General features: G+C 42.3%; 1 protein-coding gene across 1 annotated transcript in view; it reads right to left on the reverse strand.

Moving 5' to 3' along the window:
- Nucleotides 1-20,707, reverse strand: part of LOC130369339 (dynein axonemal heavy chain 3-like) — a 919,716-nt gene that overhangs the window by 91,626 nt on the left and 807,383 nt on the right. Inside the window, exon 47 of the mRNA XM_056574479.1 lies at nucleotides 12,039-12,332. Within this exon, the coding sequence (XP_056430454.1) occupies nucleotides 12,039-12,332 (294 nt within the window). The remainder of the gene's footprint in view (nucleotides 1-12,038; nucleotides 12,333-20,707) is intronic.

The following is a 20,707-nucleotide window of genomic DNA, read 5'->3' on the forward strand; positions in this document are numbered from 1 at the left end:
ATCCATTCTTCACATCAACCTTACCTTCAGTTTCTTTGGAAAAACCGGAAATGGCAGTTCACTTGCCTACCTTTTGGTCTTTCTTCAGCCCCTTGGTGTTTCACCAAACTTTTAAAACCAATTGTAGCACTCTTAAGGAGTCGTGGCGTTCGTCTAATCATTTACCTAGACGACATCCTTATTATGGCTCAGTCTCAAGATCTGATCCAATGTCATCTTCAATGGACATTATCTCTTCTAATCAGCTTAGGGTTCACCATCAATTCGAAAAAATCGATACTGACCCCTTCAAGGGAAGTCGAATTTTTAGGTTTTCTGATAAACACCCAATTGACTACTCTCAGTCTACCTCTGAGAAAACTTCAACTGATCCGGAAAGAGATACGTTCTATATTGAACAAACGGATGACCTCTTTGAGAACTATTGCTCGCATAGTGGGTCTTCTATCAGCCTCCATCCAGGCTATTTTTCCAGCCCCGCTACATTACAGGGCTCTTCAACGCCTCAAGATTCAACATCTCAGAGAGGGACTTTGTTATTCGGATTATGTTCCCCTTTCCTCAGAAGCCGTAGAGGAGCTATCATGGTGGCTCCATCATGTCCAGCTATGGAATGGGAAAACCATTTTCAGCTGCAAACCAGATCTGATCATAGAATCAGACGCCAGCCTCTTGGGCTGGGGTGCCCGTCATGGTCATCTTTCGACGGGAGGAAAGTGGTCAGAAGAAGAGAGTTCTCTTCACATCAATTGCCTGGAACTATTAGCAGGTTTCTTCGCCATCAAGAGCTTTGCAAAGTTCAGATCGCACTGCTGCATATTACTTCGTATGGACAATATATCAGCAGTACAATATATCAACAAACTGGGAGGAACAACCTCCAAAATTTTGTCAGATATAACCTCCAATATTTGGAATTATTGTTTCGACAACGATATAATCCTAAAAGCGGAATACTTACCTGGCCTTTCCAACAATGTGGCGGATTGGAACTCCCGTTTCCTAACCGATCACAGCGACTGGAGATTGGATCCAACCATTTTCTCTATAATCAATTCTCATTGGGGTCCACTATACATGGACCTATTTGCATCTCGCTTAAATCGCCAGCTCCCTCTATTTTTCAGTTGGCGCCCAGACCCGGAAGCTCTAGGGATAGACGCGTTTCTTCAAACTTGGCCATCAGAAACCCTTTACGCTTTCCCTCCTTTTGTGATGATTCCGAGAGTCCTATCACAAACTGTCCTTCAACAAGCAACTCTAGTTCTGATAACCCCGTGGTGGCCATCCCAAGTCTGGTTTCCGCAAATCCTGAGTCTTCTGATAGATTTTCCCATTCTTCTCCCGGACCTTCATCATCTACTTCTAGACCCATCAGGGAATCCCCATCCTCTTATTCTTTCCGGAGGACTTCCTCTACTGGCGTGCCCCATTTCAGGTCAACAAACCTTGACCTCCAAATTTCAAGTTCTACTAGAGACATCTTGTCAGCAGCCTGGGCTCCAGGCACCAAGAAGGCTTACAGATCGGCCTGGGGACTTTGGGTTCGTTGGTGCTCTCAACGAAACCTGGATCCCTTTTCTGCCCCTATCTCACATATCCTAAATTATCTATCTGAGGCCTTCGATACGGGTAAAGCCTATAGAACTATCAATTCATACAGATCAGCCATCTCCTCGGAACACGAACTTATTGAGCTAATTCCTGTCGGTAAACACCCTTTAGTGTGCAGACTTCTTAGAGGGATTCGATTTAAAAGACCTCCTCTTCCCAAATATCAATCTACTTGGGATGTATCTCTCATTCTCAACCTTTTTTCTTCCTGGGAAGATAACGATCTTCTTCCTCTAAAATTACTGTCCTACAAGTTAACAGTCCTTCTTTGTTTAATCTCTATTAAAAGAGTTTCGGACGTCAGAGCTCTTGATATTTCTCATAGAACTTTTACTCCTCAAGGTGTCCAATTCTCTATTTTCCGTAGAACTAAAACTAATTTACAATCTGTTTTTTATCCTTCCTTTTCACAACACCCTAAATTATGTGTCGTCAGATGTCTTAAATCTTACGAGTCTAAAACTTCATCTCTCAGATCTCATAATTCTACACAACTTCTCATCTCTTTTTGTAAACCCCATCTTCCCGTGTCCTCTCCAACGCTAGCCAGGTGGGTCAAACATACTATGTCCTTGGCGGGTATTGATATCTCTTTATTTGGTGCCCACTCCTTAAGAAGTGCCATGTCCACTAAAACCATTCAATCAGGTGGCTCTCTGTCCGATGTCCTTAAAGCTGCTGATTGGTCCTCAGAATCAACTTTTAAATCCTTTTACTTTAGACCAGAATCTCATGTATCTATGTCTGTATTATAAAAACATTGTGTCTCAATATTAGCTATAAACTTGCATATATTAGGAGCCTCCTGTCGCAATAAAATTGAAGATTTTCCTAATTTTATGACGGAAAGTATAGATTTTATTGACGACAGGAGGCGAGTAATATCCCTCCCTTTTCCCATGCCCTATGTTATACACCATTCTTTTATTCTTTCAGCTTATTGAGACTTCTTCATTGGAAGACCTCCCCCAGAGATCCTCCCAAGATTTTATTGTCTTCGGTCCTACAGTTTCCAGATCCAGTATCAGAAGCTATGCATCACTTTGATGGTTTCCAGTTGTTCCTGATTCTTCTATGTTACTTCTAAGATTTGAGTCTCTTCAGCATTATCCTCCAAGATGGCATCGAGAAAGAAGGAAGATTATCTCGGTTACAGACGTTTTATGCACTAGGGTTATCTCTGATTGGTGCACTATGTTCATTCATGTTTGGGTGCACATACAAGTTTTTTCTTTTTGTAATGCATTAACCCTTTCGCTGCTGAGAGTTAGTAAAGAGAAAGATATGCATATATTACTCGCCTCCTGTCGTCAATAAAATCTATACTTTCCGTCATAAAATTAGGAAAATCTTCAATTGTCTGAGTCCTTAAGGCCAAAATGGGCTGAGTCCTTAAGGGGTTAAAATGGTCCCTTTCTACATTTTCATTATTGTTGGCTACATTTTTAGGTCCCCGCACACCCACATTAATTGATCCCTGTTTAAAAATTAACATTAACTTTTTTTTTTGTCCTTCAATTTTCGAGAGTGGGCAGAGACCAGAAAATTCAGCGCTCAATATTGAATATAAATGAGGAGTGCATTTCATAATTTTTTTTTCTAGTTTTTGTTCTAAATCATAATTTTTTATTTTCACTTTACTTTTTTAGCCCCATTTTTTTTGGGGGCATTTAGATGTGTTGCCATGAATAATTGTGTGTGTGTGGGGGGGGGGGGGGCGGGTAAGAGATGAGCTGAGGACAGGGACATCAGTAATATGTATAATACAGGACACACAAAAAAGGCTGAGTTTCCCTAATTTACCAAAAATCCATATATATACAGAGGTATTCTATCAGAAATCAAAGATACTTCAATTTGTAATTTGAGGAGGCAGATAGCTGGGACAATAATGTATGTATGTATGTATGTATGTATTTAATGTAATTGAGAAGGACGATTTCATTGTAATTCTACAGTATGAGCTTGTTTTAAATGACAAATTACTGCAAAACTCTTCTTGTAATTCCAATGTCTCTGCATATGCAGGAAGACATGGATGGGAGCTATAATTTCAGTAGGACGGAAAGGACTTTTTCATTGCTGTAGGCTGTAGAAGGGAATATGTAACCATGGATGTGGGATTACCTTTTTATATACGTGCAATATCTTTTATTTTTTATGTAAGGGATGATGGGAGTTGTAATTCTTGAATTTCATTTGTCCCCACTTGCAATCACAGTGGTTGCAGGTGGGACCTGCAGGGAGTCACTGGGACCGTATAAATGGAAGAAAGAAAGTTTTGAAATATACAGTAGTTGCTCTTATTGGTGCAAATTAAGGTTAATTGAATAATGAGACAACAGGCAGTTAAGGTTAAATAGGTAATAGAACATCAAAGGAATGTAGGTCAAGTGGTTTGGCCTTAATTGGTTGTGGTTTCATTATTTAATCCCTTAAGGACTGATCCCTTTTTCACCTTAAAGGGGTACTCTGGTGAAAACCTTATTTCTTTTAAATCAACTGCTGCCAGAAAGTTAAACAGATTTGTAAATTACTTCTATTAAAAAATCTTAATCCTTCCTGTACTTATTAGCTGCTGAATACTACAGAGGAAATTCTTTTCTTTTTGGAATTCTCTCTGATGACATCACGAGCACAATTCTCTTTGCTGATGTCATAATAATGATAACTCTTTATTCATTGTTGTCCTTAGTGGGATTTGAACCCATGGCCCCAGCGCTGCAAGGCAGCAGTGCTAACCACTGAGCCACCATGCTGCCCTTAACATACATCTGCTATGCACGGTTGCTAAAATGGACAGAGATATCAGCAGAGAGCACTGTGCTCGTGATGTCATCAGTGTTCCAAAAAGAAAGGAATTTACTCTGTAGCATTCAGCAGCGAATAAATACTGGAAGGATTAAGATTTTTTAATAGAAGTAATTTACAAACATGTTTAACTTTCTGGCACCAGATGATTTAAAAGAAAAAAGGTTTTCACTGGAGTACCCCTTTGAGGACTGAGCCATTTTTTTTACAATTCTGACCACTGTCACTTTAAGCATCAATAACTCTGGGATGCTTTTACTGTTTATTCTGGTTCTGAGATAGTTTTTTCCAGACATATTCTACTTTAACAAAGTGGTATATTTTCATCGTTACTTGCATCGTTTCTTGGTGAAAAATCCAAAAAATGTCATGAAAATTTTGAAATTTAGCATTTTTCTAGCTGTGAAGCTCCCTGCTTGTAAGGAAAAGGAAATTCCTAATAAATTATATACTGATTCACATATACAATATGTCTTCTTTATGTGGGCATCATAAAGTTGCCATGTTTTTACTTTTGGAAGACATCAGAGGGCTTCAATGTTGAGCAGCAATTTTCGAATTTTTCACAAAAATTTCTAAACTAGAATTTTTCAGGGACCAGTTCAAAGTATTCAAAATGACATTCAGAAAGTTTGTTAACCCTTGAGGTGTTTAACAGCAATAGCAGTAAAGTGAAGGAAAAAATTCTAAATCTTAATTTTTTTCACTCGCATGTTCTTGCAGAGCATTTTTACATGTTTACAAGGGGTAAAAGGGAGAAATACCCCCCAAAAAGGTCTAGATAGGAGGACAGGATATGAGGAAGGGATCTGAGGTCGGCATAGGAGGTCGGGATAGTAGGTCGGGATAGAAGGTCGAGATAGGAGGACGAGATAGGAGGACGGAATAGGAGGACGGGATAGGAGGTCGAGATAGGAGGATGGAATAGGAGGATGGGATAGGAGATCGGAATAGGAGGTCGAGATAGGAGGTCGAGATAGGAGGTCAAGATAGGAGGACAGGATAAGAGGACGGGATAGGAGCTCGAGATAGGAGGTCGAGATAGGAGGACAGGATATGAGGAAGGGATTTGAGGTCAGGATAGGAGGTCAAGATAGGAGGTCGAGATAGGAGGTTGGGATAGGAGGTTGGGATGGGAGGTTGGGATAGGAGGAATAGGAGGTCAGGATAGGGATCCTCCTTTGTTGATTTTCCTCTCCAACAAGGAAAAACCGGGCAACGCCAGCTAGTATATATATATGTATGTATTTGTCATATATATATATATATATATATATATATATATATATATATCCATATATCTATATGCCTCTCTCTCTCTCTTTATATATATATCTATATATCCCTATAAATATATATATATATATATATATATATATATAGATAAATCATATATCTGTGTGTATATATATAAAAAAAATTCGCTCACACAGCAGCCAGAGGAATGAAGAACAGGAAATAGGAGGGAATGTAATTTAAAAATGAAACCACAGCCAATTAAGGTCAAACCACTTGATCTACATCCCTTTGATGTTTTATTACTTATTTGACCTTATTTGGCTTTGGTCTCATTATTGAATTAACCTTAATTTGCTCCGATAAGAGCAGCTACTATATAGTTCAAAACTTTCTTTCTTCCTTTCATATGGCCCCAGTGACTCCCTGCCAGTCCCTGCTGTAACCACTGTGATTGCAAGTGGGGACAACTGGAATTCAAAATTCCCATCATCCCCTACATAAAAATTTTAATATTTTTCACATACATAAAAAGGTAATCCAACATCCATGGTTACATATTCCCTTCCACAGCTTATAGCAATGAAAAAATTATTTCCATCCTACTGAAATTATAGCTCCCATCCATGTCTTCCTGCATATGAGGAGACATTGCAATTACAAGAAGAGTTTTGCAGTAATTTGTCATTTAAAACCAGCTCATATTTTATAATTACAATGACAACGTCCTTCGAAATTACATTAATTACATACATACATTATTGTCCCGGCCATCTGCCTCCACAAATTTGAAGTATGTTTAACCTCTTAAGGATCAAGGACGTACCGGTACGTCCTGAGTCCTTTCCCTTTCTATAACGCGGGGCCACAACGCGTCATAACAACGGCCGGGACCCGTGGCTAATAGCGTGCGGCAATGATCGTGGTGCCGCACACTATTAACTCTTTAGACGCGGCGTTCAAAGTTGAACGCCGCGTCTACAATGAAAGTAAATCACTGCCGGCTGTTACTGATCACCGCAACAAAATCGCGGCATCCCGAACAGCTGTGGGACACGAGGAGGGTCTCCTACCTTGCCTCCTGGTGTCCGATCCCCGAATGACTGCTCAGTGCCCGAGATCCAAGCATGAGCAGTCAAGCGGCAGAATCATTAATCACTGGTTTCCTATGAGAAACCAGTGATCAATGTAAAAGATCAGTGTTTGCAACATTGCAAAAAAAAGTGAAAAAAATGTGAATAAAGATAATTTAACCCTTCCCCTAATAAAAGTTTGAATCACTCCCCTTTTCCCATTTAAAAAACAAACAGTGTAAATAAAAATAAACATATGTGATATCGCCGTGTGTGGAAATGTCCGAATTATAAAAATATATAATTAATTAAACCGCACAGTCAATGGCGTACGCGCCAAAAAATTCCAAAGTCCAAAATAGTGTATTTTTGGTCACTTTATATAAAAACTTCTTATCACGGCGCAAAAATTGAGCCCTCATAATGCCCCATATGTGGAAAAATAAAAAAGTTATAGGGGTCAGAAGATGACAATTTAAAACGTATACATTTTCCTGCATGTAGTTATTATTATTTTCAGAAGTACGACAAAATCAAACCTATAAAAGTAGGGTATCATTTTAATTGTATGGACCTACAGAATAAAGAGAATGTGTCATTTTTCCCGAAAAATGTACGGCGTAGAAACAAAAGCCCCCAAAAGTTACAAAATGGCGTTTTTTTTTCCAATTTTGTCTCACAATGATTTTTTTTTCCATTTCCGTTTCCTAGATTTTTGGGTAAAATGACTGATGTCAATACAAAGTAGAATTGGTGGCGCAAAAAATAAGCCATCATATGGATTTTTAGGTGCAAAATTGAAAGAGTTATGATTTTTTAAAGGTGAGGAGGAAAAAATGAAAGTGCAAAAACAGAAAAACCCCTGGTCCTTAAGGGGTTAATTTCTGATAGAAGACCTCTGTAAATTTATGGATTTTTGGTAAATTAGGGAAACTCAGCCTTTTTTTGCCTACTGTATTATACATATTACTCATGTCCCTGTCCTCGGCTCCTCTCTGACCCCCGCAATTATTCATGGCAGCACATCTAAATGTCCCAAAAAAATTTATAGAATAAAATAAATGGGGCTAAAAAATTATGAAAAGCATTATGAATTTTCTGGTCCCTGCCAGCTCCCCAAAATTGAAAGACAAAAAAAAAATGTTAATGTTTAAACAGGGATACATTTATGTGCGTGGGCAGGGACCTAAAAATGTAGCCATCAATAATACAAATGTAGAAAGGGGCCATTTAAATGTAAAAATAATATATTTTTTTATAATTAATTTAAATTATTTTTATTAGAAATGTATTTTAATTTTGTGGTTAATAATATAGTATGTGTGTTTCACTCTTTTTTTTCTATTTTTAAAATTTTTTAGGTAGTACCACTACTCCCAGCATGGAACAGACTGTACCATGTGGGAGCTGTAGTACCTGTACTAATAGATCGCCCTGGGTGTCACTCCTGACAGACGATGCAATTATCCTTTCTATTGCATAGATGGGGCGGCTTTCTCCTGCGCTCGCATCTCTGCACTATACTCTGGCCAGCCAGTGATGTGAATAGAATTCACATCACTTAATCATATTTCCCACAGAGAGCTGTGATTTGCCATATGTTTCCAGCCAATCACAGCTCTCTGCAGGAAATATGAATAATAGGTATTTATACGACATATACTCATACTACAGTGGGACCAGAGAAGAGTGGCCGGCATCTATGCATTATACAGGACGATCGTAGCGCGTGTCAGGACTGACACCCACTGTGACATTTCCTTACCTGCAGGTACTACTGCTCCCAACATGGAGCACACTCTGCTCAATACTAGGAGCAGTAGTACCTGCATTAATAGACAGATCGCAAAAGGTGTCAGAAGTGACACCCACTGCAATTTGTCTATTAATGCAGGTACTACAGCTCCCACCATGGAGCAGAGTGTGCTCCATGTTGGGAGCAGTAGTACCTGCACAGCGGGTGTCACTCCTGATACCAAATGCGACCGTTCTATCTATTGCAGAAATGTGAGAAAGCCCCCTGCATCTACACATTATACAGGATGATCGCAGAGGGTGTCAGGAGTGACACCCGGGGCGATCTGTCTATTAGTTCAGGTCTGTTCCATGCTGGGAGTAGTAGTACTACCTAAAAAGTGTAAAAAAATTAAAAAAAAAGTGAGACTCTCACACACTTTATTAAAGGGGTTGTCCACCATAAGGTGATTTTAGTAGGTACCTGCCAGACAGTAATGGACATGCTTAGGAAGAATCTGTGCTTGTCTTGGGGCTAAATGGCTATGTTGTGAGATTACCATAACACTGTGACTAGCTTTTTTTGAACTGATATTTCCTGTTTGAGTTTTCTTCTTTTGCCTACAAATCCCATAATTAAATTTTGCTCCCTCCCACACATTAGCCACCTCACCCATTGAAGCATAAATGAGCTGCATCCATTCAGAAGACCTGTGATTTTCAATCAGGATGCCTACAGCTGTTGCATTAGTTGCAGATTGATCTCTCTCCCAACCAAGCGATCCCTCCACCCATTGAAGCAAACAGCCTCCCTGTCATCAGCTGACTAGTGATGTCAGGTCTCGGCCGCATTGCAACCTGGGAAAAATCTGAGACAACAGTCATTTTGTATGCGGTTAAAAATAAATATTGGGGTGAAAATCACATAAGAAATGTGATGAAACCGTCACACACAGGTACAGACACTATATTATGAAGTACACTAACTTTACAGCCCCTGTAGCATAGTCAAATAAAAAAAAAAATCCTTGAATACCTCTGTAACCCCTTAAGGACCAAGGACGTTCAGGTACGTCCTTGGTCCTGCTCCCGTGATATAACGCGGGGTTACACGGTAACCCCGCATCATATCACGGCGGGCCCGGCGTCATAACCCTTTAGCCGCGCGCTCAGAGCTGAGCCACGCGGCTAAAAGTGAAAGTAAAAAGTGCCGGTTAACTCAGTGGGCTGTTCGGGATAGCCGCGGCGAAATCGCGGCATCCCGAACAGCTTACAGGACAGCGGGAGTGTCCCTACCTGCCTCCTCGCTGTCCAATCGCCAAATGACTGCTCAGTGCCTGAGATCCAGGCATGACCAGTCAAGCGGCAGAATCATCGATCACTGGTTTCCTATGAGAAACCAGTGATCAATGATAAAGATCAGTGTGTGCAGTGTTATAGGTCCCTATGGGAGCTATAACACTGCAAAAAAAATGTAACCCCTCCCCTATTAAAAGTTTGAATAAAAAAAAAAAGTGTAAATAAAAATAAACATACATGGTATCACCGCGTGCGGAAATGTCCGAATTATAAAAATATATCGTTAATTAAACTGCTCGGTCAATGGCGTACGCGCAAAAAAATTCCAAAGTCCAAAATAGTGCATTTTTTGGTCACTTTTTATATCATTTAAAAATGAATAAAAAGCGATCAATAAGTCCTATCAATGCAAAAATGGTACCGTTAAAAAATTCAGATCACGGCTCAAAAAAACGCCCTCATACCGCCCCATATACGGAAAAATAAAAAAGTTATAGGGGTCAGAAGATGACAATGTTAAACATACTAATTTTCCTGCATGTAGTTATGATTTTTTCCAGAAGTAAGAAAAAATCAAACCTATATAAGTAGGGTATCATTTTAATCGTATGGACCTACAGAATAAAGATAAGGTGTCATTTTTACTGAAAAATGTACTACGTAGAAACGGAAGCCCCAAAAGTTACAAAACAGCATTACAAATTAGAATTGGTGGCGCAAAAAATAAGCAATCATATGGATTTTTAGGTGCAAAATTGAAAGAGTTATGATTTTTTAAAGGCAAGGAGCAAAAAACGAAAATGCAAAAACGGAAAAAACCCCGGTCCTTAAGGGGTTAAACACATTATTAAAATACATTACTAATAAAATCTGCCCCAAATTTATTCAGATCAAATCAAATATTTTTGAAAAATTCAGCAAATCAGCCAAATTGCATTTTTCTAAAATGTGCTCATCTCTAGTCCCCTTATTGGCAGATGCAGGAAGCCAGCATGAGATCTTTTAAATATATGCCTTTGCAGGGGTTTTAGAGCTCAGCATCAAGCAACTACCACCAGTTCACCACAGCCTTCTTACTGCTGACTACTACAGCTACCACCAGTCCACCACCCTTGCTGCTGCTGCTACTTCCAGCCAGGCCTACACATACACGACCCATGGTCCCAAGAAATATATATTTTTTTGGCCTTTCATACAAAAGCTATTTCTTCTTCACAATTTTGGGACATCAATCCAGTTGCAACTCCCAAAAGGGAGTCTTTTTGGACTGCCTGCAAAAAGCCATTGCATCTTCACTCTCCAGACTGAAAACCTGTTGCTAATCCCAAAAAGGGAACATTTTTGGAACCCTTGGAAAAAGCCATTGCGTCTTCCAATACCTCAACACTTGCCAATCATCTGCCATCAAAAAGTGATACTTCATGCACCTTTATTTTAGTGCTAAAAACAACATACAAAATCCACTAGTCACCGTAACCTTGACATTAACTTAGCCTTAAAACCCCTTTAAAACTACTTGAAAACATTCCTCCAGCCCCTGTATCACCTGTCTGTGCGTAATGACTGGTGATACAGGAGCCGAAGCATCATGACATCACGGCTCCACCCCCTCGTGACGGCCGCCACACCCCGTCCCATAGACTTGTATTAAGGGGGAGGACCGTAATGTCATGAGGGGGCGGAGAAGTGATGTCACAATGCTCCGGCCCTTGTATCGCCCGTCATTACGCACAGAGCGAGTTTGCTCTGTGCAGAAATGACGGCAGGGTGCTGCAGCTGAGATCCCGGGGGTCCACAGTGGCGGGACTTAAGCAATCTGACATCTTATCCCCTATCCTTTGGATAGGGGATAAAATGTCCTGGGGCAGAGTACCCCTTTAAATCTATATGCAAATATATCACCTCAATTTTTCATGTACTCCCTAAACTAAGCAGATGCCCTGAGAGGTTAACATTTCTTTAACCAAAATCTAAGGGATGTCACTGGAGAAAGGATATAAGTAGTTAGTAGTAGTGTTCTGTTGTATACACCTGAATTTTTTACTTCTTGTAAACAAAGCAGTTGGATTCTTAATACCTGTAATTATGATTTATAGATTGTAAAGTCTCATCTTACTTGAAATAAAAGAACAGAATTATGCAAACGTTAGTAGTTATAGTGAATACTATGTTGTTACTGGTTTTATCTCCAGTTATCCCCTGGCCCTGTGAATTCTCGGCCTAGATACTAATGAGCTTGTTGAGTGCAGTGACACAGTAAAGGTAACCTACCTGTGGTTTGTTACAGCCGTTAAAGAAAGTTGGATTACAAATAGGATCGCTGAGGTATGACTTTAACAAGTTTGCTCTTAATCCCTTTGGGGGTTCATTGGTCATTTTTATTCCATTTTGCAGCACAGATACAGGAAAACTTTGTGAAGGATAACTGGTCAGCCACAAGCGGAAGCTGGGTTTTGTCTTTTCTGGGTCTGTAATGAATTCTTCACAGATTTGTTCAAGATCTGCAAGCCAACTAATGGCCAAGTGGCAGTTCTGGAGCACCACCCATGTACCTTCCTTAGCGGCCTACAAAAGAAAAGATCACCAAAATTCAGTAAAATACATTATTCTTCACATGTCCACATGTAAAATTAATTACGAATCCCTAACAATCCGGAGAAACCCCAAACAAAATCATTATCCAGGAAATGAAGTTATACAGTCTCCGTGACCTTTAATCAATCATCCTACTATTAATGTTAATTTTCCTGATTTAAAAACCAAAGATGTATTTGCATTTTAATGGCCAGTAAATGAGTGTCATCTGGAAGAAATAATGGATTCTTGGCCTTTTGGTATAAATTCTTTGTAAAATATTTATGAGAAATAATGTAAAAGATGTAGATAATGTTGCTGTTGTTATGACCATAATAACTTCCACACAGTGGAGAAGAGTCATTACTAGAGAAAACACTTTATGTATGATATTAAATTAATATACACTTTGTATAGTGCTGCCTGGAGAGTTTTGTACATCAATTATTATGATGACTTGCTGTTACCATGACTCATTTGTAAACTTTTGCTGTAAGTTTGCATTGTAGCGCGCAAAACAGATTAAAGGGAGTCTGTCAGTTTATATTCATGATACGAGCTAGGGATTTACAACTGATCACAGTAAATATAAACCAAATATCCCAAATGCTGCGCTACCTGCTCCTGAGAAGGCTTGTAGAATCTACTACTTGTCCAGAAGGTGGGACTAAAGTGGTCAAGTGCCTACCCTCCTTTTCCTGCTTGACTGATGTTGAGTGACATGTGAAGAAAAAACAGTAGCAATATTTTTATATTCCTTTTTCAAATGCCTAGGAATGTCTTGTGTCTGGAGAAGTCATGAATGTGTAGGTCATACATATATAGTAGGTAAGGATGATTGCACTAGTTTCTTTCTGAAGCATTCATTGCTAAAACCTGCGCAGCTTTTTTTCGCTAACAGAGTTCATGAAAGAGTTAATATTATCATCTGAAGTTTTCCAAACCTAATTTTATCTTTAATTTCACTTCAATGGTCTATTCACACATACAGTATCCGGTGCATATTTGATGCGCAGGATTTGAAGCTGGAGATTTGATGCTGTGTTCAGTCATTTAGTTTACAGTGAAATCTGAGGCATCAAATATGTGCAGGATACTGAACATGTGAATGCACCTTAAGTTTCAAAAGGTTTCAGTAACAAGCCATTCTGTGTAATCTGCTGGATATTATAGCTTTATACCTGAAAGCGTAGAAGTCCCCTCTGTTTTTATGTTTTTAACCTATCGTGCATTTAAGGGATAAAATGATAAGGCTACAAGAATGTGTTATTTCTGAACTGGCACTTATCCTGTACAGCTACTCAGTGATTTTCTCTGTGTTATCTAATTTGACACAATGACCCTCATGTACTATTGGAGTTCTGTATAAATTGTGGTAAAAAAATAAAGCATGGGGAATTGCATTACACTCTATTTAATAAAGCAAAGCACCAAACATGCGCCACAGTTTCCCTTTTCATCTTTTTCAACCGTAATCTTTTACGGACTTGAGATTGAATAATAATAAAGATATATAAGATGGGCAGGCATCGCAGATGTCACGATTCGGCTAGCTGGTTGTGGATCCTCTGTGTCAGTGAGGGATTGGCATGGACCGTGCCGGTGGACCGGTTCTAAGATGCTACTGGTATTCACCAGAGCCCGCCGCAAAGCGGGATTGGCTTGCTGCGGCGGTAGCAACCAGGTCGTATCCACTGGCAACGGCTCAACCTCGCTGACTGCTGAGAAGGCGTGGGACAGAAGGACTAGGCAGAGACAAGGTCAGACGTAGCAGAAGGTCGGGGCAGGCGGCAAGGTTCGTAGTCAATATGGATAGCAGAAGATCTGGAAACACAGGCTATGGACAACACTAAACGCTTTCACTGGCACAAGGCAACAAGATCCGGCAAGGAAGTGCAGGGGAAGTGAGGTCATATAGCCAGGGAGCAGGTGGAAGCTAATAAGGCTAATTGGGCCAGGCACCAATCATTGGTGCACTGGCCCTTTAAATTTTAGAGAGCTGGCGCGCGCGCCCTAAGGAGCGGGGCCGCGAGCGCCAGGACATGACAGCCGGGGGCCGGGACAGGTAAGTGACTTGGGATGCGATTCGCGAGCGGGTGCATCCCGCTATGCGAATCGCATCCCCGCCGGCAATGTCAGTGCAGCGCTCCCAGTCAGCGGGTCTGACCGGGGCGCTGCAGAGAGAGGAACGCCGCGAGCGCTCCGGGGAGGAGCAGGGACCCGGAGCGCTCTGCGTAACAGTACCCCCCCCTTTAGGTCTCCCCCTTTTTTTGTCCGGCAACTGCTTCACATGGGACGAGGACTCTGGGAGTGATTGTAGGGTTTCCTCAAAGGCAGGCAGTACAGCAGGAGTGGGAATGGGGAGGGAGGGCAGAGGGTGAAGCTTGGCACGGGGCAGGGTGTCACCAGGACGGGGGCCATGAGGAGGCACGGCACAGTCCTGATAGGCCTTGGGGAGACCAGGTGTAGGAGGAGGCACTGAGGCTTGCCTGACGGGACTGGGAGGAGACGTGAGGCATCTCTTGCGGCAAGCAGAACCCCAATTCTTGATCTCCCCGGTGGTCCAGTCAAGGGTGGGAGAATGATGCTGGAGCCATGGAAGACCGAGGAGGACTTCAGAGGTGCAATTGGGAAGGACGAACAATTCAATCTTTTCGTGATGGGGTCCAATGCACATTAAGAGGGGTTTTGTGCGGTAACGCACGGTGCAATCCAATTTAACTCCGTTGACCGAGGAAATGTAGAGCGGCTTGACGAGACGGGTCACCGGGATGCAGAACTTATTCACCAAAGAGTCCAGAATAAAATTTCCAGAAGCACCAGAGTCCAAGCAGGCCACGGCTGAGAGGGAGGAGTTGGCAGAAGGAGAAATCCGTACGGGCACCGTGAGACGTGGAGAAGCAGACTTCGTACCAAGAGACGCCACACCCACGTGAGCTGGGTGCGTGCGTGCGTTTCCCAGACGTGGCGGACAAATAGGGCAATCCACCAAGAAATGTTCGGTACTGGCGCAGTACAGACAAAGATTTTCTTCCCTACGGCGAGTCCTCTCTTCCTGGGTCAGGCGAGACCGATCCACTTGCATAGCCTCCTCGGCGGGAGGCACAGGCGTAGATTGCAAAGGATACTGTGGGAGAGGTGCCCAGAGATTTAGGTCTTTTTCCTGGCAGAGCTCCTGGTGTCTCTCAGAAAAACGCATGTCAATGCGGGTGGCCAAATGGATAAGTTCTTGCAGGTTGGCAGGAATCTCTTGTGCGGCCAGCACATCCTTGATGTTACTGGATAGGCCTTTTTTAAAGGTCGCGCAGAGAGCCTCGTTATTCCAAGATAATTCGGAAGCGAGAGTACGAAATTGGATGGCGTACTCGCCTACTGAAGAATTACCCTGGACCAGGTTCAGCAGGGCAGTCTCGGCAGAAAAAGCTCGGGCTGGTTCCTCGAAGACACTGCGGACTTCAGCGAAGAAGGACTGGACTGTGGCTGTGGCAGGATCATTGCGGTCCCAGAGCGGTGTGACCCAAGACAAAGCCTTTCCAGATAGAAGACTCACTACGAACGCCACCTTAGACCGTTCTGAAGGAAATTGGTCCGACAACATTTCCATATGCAGGGAACATTGAGATAAGAGTCGGGAGTCCCTATCAAACTTGTCCGGCAGGGACAAGCGGAGACTAGGAGCGGCCACTCGCTGCGGAGGAGGTGCAGGAGCTGGCGGAGGAGATGGTTGCTGCTGTAGCAGTGGCAGAAGTTGCTGTAACGTGGCGGTCAGCTGCGACAGCTGCTGTCCATGTTGGGCAATCTGCTGCTCGTGGGAAGGTCAGCGAGACTTGGCAGCGGCACCTCAGCGGGATCCATGGCCGGATCTACTGTCACGATTCGGCTAGCTGGTTGTGGATCCTCTGTGTCAGCCAGGGATTGGCGTGGACCGTGCCGGTGGACCGGTTCTAAGATGCTACTGGTATTCACCAGCGCCCGCCGCAAAGCGGGATGGTCTTGCTGCGGTGGTAGCAGCCAGGTCGTATCCACTGGCAACGGCTCAACCTCGCTGACTGCTGAGAAGGCGTGGGACAGAAGGACTAGGCAGAGACAAGGTCAGACGTAGCAGAAGGTCGGGGCAGGCGGCAAGGTTCGTAGTCAATATGGATAGCAGAAGATCTGGAAACACAGGCTATGGACAACACTAAACGCTTTCACTGGCACAAGGCAACAAGATCCGGCAAGGTAGTGCAGGGGAAGTGAGGTCATATAGCCAGGGAGCAGGTGGAAGCTAATTAGGCTAATTGGGCCAGACACCAATCATTGGTGCACTGGCCCTTTATATCTTAGAGAGCTGGCGCGCGCGCGCCCTAAGGAGCGGAGCCGTGCGCGCCAGGAAATGACAGCCGGGGGCCGGGACAGGTAAGTGACTTGGGATGCGATTCGCGAGCGGGCGCGTCCCGCTATGCGAATCGCATCCCCGCCGGCAATGTCAGTGCAGCGCTCCCGGTCAGCGGGTATGACCGGGGCACTGCAGAGAGAGGAACGCCGCGAGCGCTCCGGGGAGGAGCAGGGACCCGGAGCGCTCGGCGTAACAGCAGACCACTCAAGACAGAGGCAGGGGAGCTTGGCAAGCTGTCTCCCGCCTCCATTGCGAACTAAACAAAGTTACCATTCTACAATGGGAACCATATGTTCACAACATGGGGAATAATTCTGCCGTAATTGCCCACTGGCCCCTGGTTTTGCTTATGACGGACAGGTAGGTTAGTGTTAGGTCCCGTGCCACTTGAGAAACCTTGGCGTTGGTGTGCGGGCTCAGGTATGTCCGTTTTAAAAGGATATACTGGCTAATGTCTCAATTTTACCATCAGTGTTGAGGGATAGCCAATGTCATTGTTTACATCTACCACAGTAGTGCACCTAAATTCCTGTATTATTCTAATTGTTACACATCTACACAGTCTATCTGGTGTAGGATCCTATTGTGGCACTTGTAGTCCGCTGCAGGCATCCCCCATTGTATGCATTTTTATGCTGGGGATCACCCTTAGCAACAGACCACAAGGGCAGAACCTGCTCCCCCAGCATAAATGCACAACTGTATTTGGGGTTGAGCACCTTCAGCCATTTGAGACCACGTCTTTGTTGTTGTTTACATTTTATACTTGGAGGTGTATAAACTCCATATTTAATGTGTCTTGAACACTTTCTAGGCAGCATTAAGGTTCACCTGTGAGGCCAGCAACTATATCAGCCAACTTGCGTGGGGCTTATAGTCTGCCTCCCTCCTCCCATTGTATGTGTGCCCAGCCACACTGGAGGTAACCTGGGAGCAGGCTGTGAGTCGGCCTAATGCTGCTGTAATTGCCCACTGGCCCCTGATTTTGCTTATCACGCACAGGTAGGTTAGTGTTAGGTCCTGTGCCACTTGAGAAACCTTGGTGTTGGTGTGCGGGCTCTGGTATGTCCTTCATATAAGGATATACTTGCTAATGTCTCAATTTTAACATCAGTGTTGAGGTTTAGCCAATGTCATTGTCTACATCTACCACAGTAGTGCACCTAAATTCCTGTATTAGAATAATTTCAGTAAGCAAAACCTCATTTTACTTCTGTTCACCCGCACTATAACACAGTGTATTGAGTTTGGTGTGGGTGAACAAGGTGTCAGTTTAAAAAAATAAATAAAATGAAAGCCTCTTTGTTTGGTCATCTGGGTGCACTTTGGTGTATAACCAATGCGTCAAAAGTTCCCAATGTCTGGAAATCACATTCAAGAATATGAAGGAAAACACACTAGCAATTTAAAGGGGTTATCCAGGAAAAAACTTTTTTTTTATATATCAACTGGCTCCAGAAAGTTAAACAGATGTAAAATAAGAAGCAACACTGTGTGTGGACAGCTCTCTCCCTCGTGTTTCCAGCACCAGTGCACGGGCTAGCCGGCAGCATCCCTGTTTCAGGCAATCCCTTTCTCAAGAGGCACCTCTTGAGAAAGGGATTGCCCGAAACACGTGTCGAGGTAGCAGGACAACCACCTAGGGATCCGTCAGCATGTCACAATCAGGTAAAGTATTGGCTTAAGATATTGTAATAGTGTGCTGATTAACTTACATTGTATACTTTTGTACTAATGGTAAATATTGTGATTCATATATCCCGGTGGTGTCCTGCTTGTTGGGGGGAATTTTAAGGGTGGGTTGTTTTAAGGGTGTTTTTTCTACCTGTTGTATGTTTAATTAATTTTTGCTAAAACTTTTTGGGCTAATGTATTGCAGGTTCTTGTAGTGATTATCATTAGCCTTTTTGGGCTTGTAGGTAATACATTTTAGGGGCTTACTACATGGCTCAGTTTTAAACCTGCTTATTACAAGATATGATCAGCTAAGGAAGGAGCATCTTCTTCTTATTTTGGCTGACCGTTAGACCTATTACACAGGGCAATAGCAGCCTGAACAGTCGGTAGGTCAAAAAGTCTTTATGCTCCAAGTAAAATGTAAAGATGAAAAACAACAAAGATGGAATCATCACAGTAAGTCTCCCGCCTTTAAAAGATAAATTGTGACATAACTTTTCCTGATAAAGAATTATGGGTATTGAAAGTTCTGTATGTTAGAAAGTCTTTTTTTCTGTTTCTGTAGTAGTCAACAAAAACAAAAATCATTCATTTAAGAAATGAAGGTCGATCTTGGAGATTGAAAGTTTTTGTCAAGTGCAGTGGAAGAAAGCACTAAGGTAAAACAAGCTTTCATGAGGATCATCACAGGAAAGGCAGACCAAGCGTTACTTGATCTGTAAAGAGTAAGTTTATTAGTGTAAACAGCCCCAGAAATCTCCTTTTAACAGCAGCTTAGAGTACAGGCTAAATAAATGTATCACTGAGCTCAAACACATCACAGCATCAACTGTTCAGAGGAGACTGCATGAATCAGAACCCCATGGTAGAGCCTGCACGGGCCAAGAATCACAGGCAGTGAACATCAATCTGTCCTTACGTTTTATGAGTAGAAGTTTCAGATTTTTGGTTCTGCCATATCATTGCGAGACAGAAAAGGTGAACAGATTATAGCTAGAGGTAAAGTTCACATCATGAAGAGTGATGGAGGTGGTGTGGGGGAAGGGTAGTCTTCTCTAGTGTTATCATAGATAATGTATTTGCTGTACTATTAACTAGCATAATAACTACAATAAAAGGCACCATTATCTAGCATACCAACTAGTTACAACAGTATTATGCAGTGACAAGCCATCACAAAGAGTTTAAATTTATTGGGCCTTTAATTTTGTTTTTAACAAGATATTATCCCAAAGTATATCTATTAAGAATTCCTTTATTTGTGGGGCATTGCTAGAATCTATAAAGTCTGGTGCACAAACCTAAAAACATGTTTTGCTGCACCCCCCCCCCCCTTAAAAAAATGTTATGAGGACAATGTTGCTATAAAACAACTTGTAAAACATGTACATACTTGTACATACACCCCCTCATCAGTATTGTCTCACTGGATATTTCTTTCTCATGTAACCTGTACCTGGACACATCAGCCCTGCCCCAAAATAATTTGTATATATAACAGTGTATCCCTGCATAATAGAGCCCTGCACTTGCTAACAAGGACCAAATACATGGCTCTATAAACTGTAAAGATTAATATAACCAATATTACCCCCACTACAGTGACCATACAGTGGTAGATACCATAACAATACAGGCCCTACAACCAGTAGTAGAAGTGATTATAATGCAGTTATATCCCGTGCCTCACAGGTGAAGTCTCTTAATGCCCCCCCCCCCGTATAACCTCACGGTGCTCTGTACTGTAATAATACTTCCTGTTCTCCCATGTAGCAATAAAGCCCTTTGTGTTCCAATGCAGTAATTATGCCCTCTCTGTTCCCCTCCCATACAGTGCCCCTATAAAATAATAATGTCCCCATGTGCCCCTATAAAATAATAATATCCCTCTGTGGCCCCCATATAGTTATAATGCCACCATACAGTAATACTATTCCATTGTGCTCCCCAAATGTATAGTAATAGGGCCCTATTGTGACCAAACAGAATTATATTCACCTAGTCCCAATTCTGTCTATGAATTTAGTTGCAGTCTCTCTTTCTATGCCTGTAGCCTGAGAGCTGTAGGGACAGGTTCCCCAGGCAGGTGTGATAAGGTCATATCATCATGCCAGCATGTGTGGGGATTCTATCCCAGCAGCTCATAGGCTACCGGTCTGAGGTGCTTGGATCCTATGTGAATATATGGTGAAGTAGGGAGGCGATAGCTGCATCTTCGTCATTCTACTTTACGGCATCTGTATCTGGAAGAAGCAATGCAGTGAAAGGAGGCAGTTGCCTAGAGATCTGGGGCACCAAGCCTAAGACTGGT

This window comes from Hyla sarda, chromosome 4 (genome assembly GCF_029499605.1).
Source record: "Hyla sarda isolate aHylSar1 chromosome 4, aHylSar1.hap1, whole genome shotgun sequence".
NCBI classification, from domain to species: domain Eukaryota; kingdom Metazoa; phylum Chordata; class Amphibia; order Anura; family Hylidae; genus Hyla; species Hyla sarda.